The 7,708-nt window shown below is 42.6% G+C and overlaps 1 protein-coding gene across 2 annotated transcripts in view; it reads left to right on the forward strand.

The window, feature by feature from the left end:
* Nucleotides 1-5,443, forward strand: part of LOC124711420 (putative fatty acyl-CoA reductase CG5065) — a 262,399-nt gene extending 256,956 nt beyond the window's left edge. For both annotated transcript variants that reach the window (XM_047241483.1, XM_047241482.1), the window contains one exon: nt 3,690-5,443. In XM_047241483.1, the coding sequence (XP_047097439.1) occupies nt 3,690-3,849 (160 nt within the window). In that variant the 3' untranslated portion in view covers nt 3,850-5,443. The remainder of the gene's footprint in view (nt 1-3,689) is intronic.
* The last annotated feature ends 2,265 nt before the right edge of the window (nt 5,444-7,708 follow it).

The raw sequence follows: 7,708 nt of genomic DNA on the forward strand, positions 1-7,708 counted from the left end.
ACCTCTCGATATTTTGACGGTATATGGTCTAGCACGACTCAGCTACTGTTATCCGATAACATCGACTGAGATACTGAATCTCCGATCGACTGCGCGCTGAGTGATGTCTCGAACACTGTCGATCTGCTCTGCTTGCGCACCAGTCACCTTGCGCGGCGCGCTGTTAGTAAACACTTTCACAACCGCCCGTCCAGACGGATCTCACACATGGCCGTCTCGAGTGTCGCGCCGTAAGCGAGAACTGACTCGACAATAGCTGCAGCGGCGCCCCAGTCAGGCTATTCTGCGAATGTAGCCGCTTGCGCAAGGCAACGCAGCAGGCAAGCACTGGGAGGCGGCGCCCCTGACTCGTGCGCAGCGCGTCCTTCAGGTCACGTGTTTGCGTCAGGGGGAGCGTCTACTTCGAGGCTAATCAGAATTCCCGTAACATTACAAAGAGCTTCTGTAACTGCAATAGACAGCCGATGGGAAAATTCTACAGTAACTTTAAATCTTTCGTTCGGTATGCAGTTGGTACGTACTACATGATATCGATAGAGCTGAAAACTTCTACATCAGTACTTCGCTAGCCACTTGACGATGTGTGGCGGAGGGTATTTCTGGTACCATTATCTGATCCGTCTTCCCTTTTCTACTTGCGAGTGACGCTAGAATAGAATGATTGTCGGTAAGCGTCTGCATTAACTCCAATTTCTCGAATTTTCTCCTTGTGGTCATTTCACGAGACGTATGTGAGAGGAAGTAATATGTTGTCCGACTCTTGTCCGGAAATATTCTCTCCAAATTTCAGTAGGAAACCTCCCTGCGATGCACAACGCCTTTCTTCTAGCGTCTGCCGTTGAATGTTGTTGGGCATCTCTGTAACGCAGTCGCGTCTACTAAACGGTTCCAAGACGAAAACGCATCGTTCCTCGTTGGACCCTCTCCACCTTTTCTGTCAGTCCTACCTGGTAAGTGTCCCGGGTTTATAAACAATAATAAAGAATCTGTAGAACAGGCGCCTTGTAAGCCACTTCTTTAGTGGATGACTTTCATTTCTTTAAGATTCTTCCTATGTATCTCAGTCTGACATCTGCTTTTTCTTCTATTTCTTTTGTGTGCCATCATTACACATAAGGACGCTGTGAATAGTTACTCCTAGATATTTTACGGTTTCCGGCAGTTTCTCATCAAAGATGTAATTGTACAATAGTGGACTTCTTCTCCTATGTCTGCGCAAAATGTCACATTTATTTACGTTCAGGGTGAACTGTCAGAGCCTGCGCCATTCTTCAATCCTCTACAGGTCACGCTGCAAATATTGTCTTCTGGCGTTGCTATTTTCTTATCGACAACCTCATCATCTGCGAATAGCCTTACATAGCTCCAGACATTTTCTAGATCATCATTTACAGACACTATAAACAGTAACGGTCCTACCACACTTCTCGGGGGTAAATCAGATTGTAACGTTTAGAGTATCACAAACTGTTTCTGTAAAACATTTAAGTGTCACAATGCTTGTTCATAGAGAGGACTTGGGTTCTAATTAAAATAGGTGCCATGCGTCAGTAAGTAGTATTAGAGTCTTTGACATCCCAACCAGATTTTACACTTAGGAGAAAGTAATAACTCTAAAAAGACAGGATATGACAGCAACGATGTTACATGTAAGAGCACGTGACGATGGCAATATGCCGAAATAGGCTCATCGTGAATGATATAAAATATAAACAATTTACATAGTAGTGTAGCTGATTATTATTCATAATAATCATGTCATTAAAAGACATATTTTGCACTGCCGGTCCCAAAGAACAGAAGTTAAACATTTTCCCTTTGCGTGCAGTGACCTGTCCAGGAGCTTTCTTCAACATCACGAATTTTTTTGTTAAATATTCGGGCAGTTCATCTTATTTCGGACACCCTATAATGATGTCGTGTATTGCGTTCATTACCAGCTTATATGTCTCCCTTCTTTTTTCAAAGTCGATCTTTCTTGTACTTGTCTGTCGTTGAAGGTCTTCTGATTTTTCAAGGTAATACTATTCCTGTGTTGAAAACTAAATTTCAGTGCAGCGCAGCTGTAAACGCATTCCAGTGCAACGCAGAGAACTAGCATGCATTGTCATCTAGTCGCAACGTTTCAATGGATCTTCACCTGAAGATGACGGGTACACAATCCATTGAAACGTTGCGACTAGAAGACGACGCCACTCGGCTGACAACCCGTGAAGATTTCGTAGCTGAAATACGCCGAGAGAGCCTGCAATCGCATTTAATAGTGATTTCCAACCAAGCTGATTATTCCCTTTTTGTGCACAGTATTTCTAAGACCCTTCTAGTTGTCTTCATTGGGTGCCACCAGCTATGGTTTTAAATACGGTTTTTGTATGGGGCTCCACCCAGACTGGTAGCATACGTGAGGTCACTTACAAATAAAGAGACGGCTGACTCTGTCGCTGAAACGTAATGCGCAAAAGAGAGAACTTCAGCTAGTTTGGAAACCGTACTAGCATGCATTTTTTCTCTAACACAGTATCGCTCTGTGTGCTGTGACACACGGGTTGGCTGAGAGGATATGTACCATGCGTGCATAGTTGTATCTCGAGGATAGAATCCTTTGTCGGGCGTAGAATTTGAATAACGAGGCTCTGCACAAATGCAAATATAAACTCTGTAATGTCAAAATGCAGTGTAATTTTTCCCAAATACGGTGTTGTTTTTGCTAAATTTGGCGTTATTTTCTATTAAATTCGGTGTTATTTTCTGCCAAAGTCGGTATTACGTTTTTGCCTTACTTTTTGCCAAATATGATGTTATTTTTTGCCAAATTTATTGTTATTTTTTCCCAAGTTCGATGTACATTTTTGCTTGGTTGGATGTTATTTTTGCCAAATTAGACATTCCTTTCTAGGCAAATTCGATTTTATTTTTTAGCACGTTTACAGGTACTTTTTAGTCAAATTCGGCGTTATTTTTTGCCGTATGTGGTGTCATTGTTTGCCATATTCGGTGGATTTTTTCGCCAAATTCGATGTTATCTTTTTGCCAAATTTGATGTCACTTATTTGGAAAACTCGACGTTACTTTTTATCCAAATTCTGTGTTAGTTTTTGCCAAATTCGATTATCATTTTTGCACAAATTCGGTATTTTTTCCAGTTCATGTTTTCTGTAAAATTCAGTATTGTTTTCTCTAAATTCTGTGCTTTTTTGCCAAATGTCTCGTTAGTTTTGCATACTATTGTGCTATTTTTGTCACCACATCAAAGTACTTTAGGCGGAAAATGAACTATCCGTTTAAAACCGTGCGCAAACCTAAGCCTTCTGGAGCTTAGAAGTCAATACGCTGTTTTAACATTCAGTAACTTATCAGTTACGAGTATTAGTAAACTGCGGCCCTGAGGTTTATAACATTTTTATATGGCAGAATCAAACATATTGCGATATTTCGTAAAAATCGTAGATTTCGCGTTATTTCTCTAAAAACCGCTTATTTCCAGTCATTTTTCGCGATATCGTTTTTCGGAAATTATCTTGTCCCTTCCAATAAAACTTAGGCTTGACTGATTTCGGGACTTTTGACAGCATGCTCCCTTCCTGAGGGTCTACTTCTGTTAATAATTGTGAATGAAGCAGAAAAAGTTTCCAACGCTTATCTTCCTTGTTTGTGCTCACAGTGTAACACGTGTGTGTCTGTGTGTGCAGGATGTACTGGGTCCATCGCGCGACGCAGGTGGCGCTGTTCGTGCTGCTGTGGCGGGTGCTCATGATGCGGTCCGAGGCGGCGCGCCAGTTGTGGCGAATGGCGTTCGCGCTCGTGCTTCGCCTCGCTCAGGCCGTGCCCGTCGTCGTCCGGCACCAGTGACCACTCGCGTGCCATCTATCGGCCGCGCGCCTCACCGTCGCCCCTCCAATGCCCTCTGCCGCCCGCCTCGCGAAATTGTCGGAGACAGAGGACAGTCTGGCCGTTGAGAGCGGCTCCCGACTCACACTTCGGGACTTCTGCGGACAACGTTTGCGTTCCTGAGAGATTGTTCGCCTTATTTGTGGTACTAGTGCCAATGTGAGCCTGTGAGGTTCCGGTTAAGTACGTTAAACTTCACACTACCACCTCCAACATCAATGAGCAACTGTAACATTACCAGATACACAATAAGAGACGAGACATTCGCAGCTACTCTTCATCCTATATTCATAAAATTCCCACATATTTTAAAAATAATTAGAGCGATACATCAGAAACAATCTACCAAAAAAATTGAAACATCTTAAAATCCATTTTACTAATGTGGTACTTTTTGCTACTTTATGATTGTTTATGCTTGTTTGACCATCTTACAAGCGAGGAGTTTCAGATCGCACGAATGTAGACACAATAGCAAACACAGATGATATCATAAAGATAGGTTCTGATAACAACTGTTACACACCTATAGTCACATGGCATAGGGAATAAAAATGTTAAATCCTAGCACTACACAAGTAACTGCCGTCTTTCAAATATCATTTTCATTGTGATGTTTAAAGCTTTCCCGGCGTACTGATTGTTCCATAAAAACACGGGAGAACTGCTGGATATCAGTAACGTCCTGCCACGATATTTCGGCGCAGAGTCTTCTGGCCATCTTCAGGTGAGTGCCAAAATATCGTGGCAGGACGTTACTGATATCCGGCAGTTTTCCCGTGTTTTTATGGAACAATCATTTTCATTTTTTCAAATATTTCGGAAGATACTGGCCGTGAGAGTTCACATGTTACAAGTGCGAGCACGCGAACTTGTTTTATTGGAACTGGAACGTTGACATGCAGTGCCTAAGGTGATCTTTTATTCACAGTATAATTCTCAATATTACAATACACATAACGGACATCCGTACTACAGAAAAAATTTCACTGACGACAGCTGTTTAGCTTTCTGTGGTTCTTTTTTCTGTCAGCAATGAGCAGAAACTGTCAGCAGAAAACCCATCTTCATATGGCCATTTCAGACGTCGTACGAGACTTAAACAGCCAACGTTCACAACGGTATTTTCCATTCATATTTTTTCCTGAACGTCTTTCTTGCTTAAAGACGCATATCAGGATCAGCAGTCATGCAACTCCAAGTAGATGAATGTCTCCCTCTCACTGGACACAGTAACCAACGCTGCAATCGTTGTAACACGTGTTTTCATAGAGTGAAGAAGTCTTATTGCAGTCTAAGAGCTGCATTATGCATTTTGTATGGGGGCGTGGATTGTTTTTGGCACTGTTGGCTTAATTCAGTGTCATCGCCTCTCTATATATTCAAAAGGACTACGTAGAAATCGTTTCGATGTTATTTACAAACACATGTTTTATATTTTGTATAAGATGTTTTTATTGTACCTATTGTAAGTAATGCTAACTATGTTAAGAAAAAAAATGTAACTTAAATTTGTATCCACGTTTAATAAAACGATATATATTGTAAAAACTTACTAGTTGGGTTCTGTCAATGTAGCACCTGTTTGTTTTGTGAATAACACTTTACAGCTTAAAAGAAACAGCTGGAGCACTGGAATTGTCAGACTCCTCAAAAGTACCTCCAGCAATGGAGAGAGAGCTCACAATCGGAAGCGCTACAGGCAATTTGAAGATATTTTGAATGGAAAGTATTGTTTGGAGACACGCTATTAGACTCATTTCTGATGTTCTTTAACAAATAACCGCCAGAGTTCTTTAGTAGCCATAGTGTAACTGAAGGTGGTACTGTGTTGCCTTTCTCCAACTTACGAACTGATTTGCTCAACCGATTATAGGTGGACCTACGTTGTAGCATAGAAACCTAACTTCTTTTAGTCAAACTTTCCCCAACACGAACGATCGTCGGATGTCAAAGAGGCAATAAGTGATAGAAGAAGGCGTAGGAACGACGAGGAATCGAACGATGAATCTTTGAAGTTTGACAACCATCCACTTCTGTCCCCTGTACTTTATTGTAATTCTAGTTCCTTTTTATATATACAGATATGTCGCAGATAGCGAGGTTCACAAGTCCATGAATATTTCTGTAAGCTGCATTTACACTGTGACAAAAGTCATGGGATACCTCCTAATGTGTAGGACCTCCTTTCGATCCGCGTAGTGCAGCAGCTCGGCAAGGCATGGACTCAATAAATCGTTGGAAGCTTCCTGCAGAAATATTGAGCCACGCTGTCTCTACAGACATCCATAATTACGAAAGTGTTACCGGTGCAGGACTTGTGCACGAACTGACCTCTCTCCCATTATGTCCCATAAATGTTCGATAGGATTCATGTCGGTGATCTGGGTGGCCAAATCGCTCGATCGACTTGTCCAGAATGTTCTTCATACAAATCGCGAACAGTTGTGGCCCGGTGACATGGCGCAATGTCATCCATAAAAAATCCATCCTTGACTGGGAACCTAAAGTTCATGAGTGGCTGCATATTGTCTCCAAGTAGCCGAGCATAGCCATTTCCGCGCAAAGACCGGTTCCTTTGTACCAGGGGACCCAGTCCATTCACATGTAAATATGACCCACAACATATGGAGCCACCATCAGCATGCACACAGTACCTTGTTGACAATTTGGGTCCATGGTTTCATGGTGTCTTCGCCACACTCGAACCATACCATCGGCTCTTACAACAGAAGTAGGAACTCATCCAACTAGCCCATCGTCTTCCAGTCGTCTAGAGTACAAGCGGCATGGTCACAAGCCCAGGAAAGGCTCTGCAGGCGATCTCGTGCAATTAGCAAGGCACTCGCATCGATCACTGCTGCCATGCCGGACGGAGTGGCCGAGCGGTTCTAGGCGCTACAGTCTGCAACCGCGCGACCGCTATGGTCGCAGGTTCGAATCCTGACTCGGGCATGGATGTGTGTGATGTCCTTAGGTTAGTTAGGTTTAAGTAGTTCTAAGTTCTAGGGGACTGATAACCTCAGAAGTTAAGTCCCATAGTGCTCAGAGCCATTTTTGAACTGCTGCCATAGACCATTAACGCCAAATTTGGCGGCACTGTCTTAACGGGTGCGTTCTCGCCAGTCTCACTTTGATTTCTTCGGATATATCACACAGTGTTGTTTTACTGCTAGCACTAACAACTGTATGCAAACGCCGCTGCTCTCGGTCGTTAAGTGAACGCCGTCGGCCACTGTGTTGTCCGTGGGAGAGGTAATGCATGAAATTTGGTATTCTCGGCACACTCTTGACGCAGTGGATCTCGAAATATTGAATTCCCCATCGATTTCCCAAATGGAAGTCCCATGTGACTAGCTCTAACTACCATTCCGCTTTCAGAGAGTGTTAATTCTCAACGTGCGGCCTTACTCACCTCAAAAACCTTTTCAGATGAATCACGTACGTACAAATGACAGCTCCCCCAATGCACTGCCCTTTTATACCCTGCGTACGCAATATCACCGCCATCTGTGTAAGTACATATTGCGATTCCATAGCTTCTGTCACCTCATTGCATATCAAATAAGAAACATTCATATAATTTATAACGTGAAATTAGGAAAGAATGGAAGTAACGGAAGTCATACAACCTAGCCCTGCTCACAATGATGACATGTGCCGCCTTAAGTACACAAATGTCTCAGGATTACAGCCTATCTTCAAGTGTTCAAACTTATGGTTACAAAATTTGTATTCTGCTTTAATTCCAGAAAATGTTGTCCCTTAGCTTATTTCTGAAATCTGACTTCTCATAGATTCCTGAATTCTTGTGATTTTT

Source organism: Schistocerca piceifrons, chromosome 8, assembly GCF_021461385.2.
Source record: "Schistocerca piceifrons isolate TAMUIC-IGC-003096 chromosome 8, iqSchPice1.1, whole genome shotgun sequence".
Taxonomy (NCBI): Eukaryota; Metazoa; Arthropoda; class Insecta; order Orthoptera; family Acrididae; genus Schistocerca; species Schistocerca piceifrons.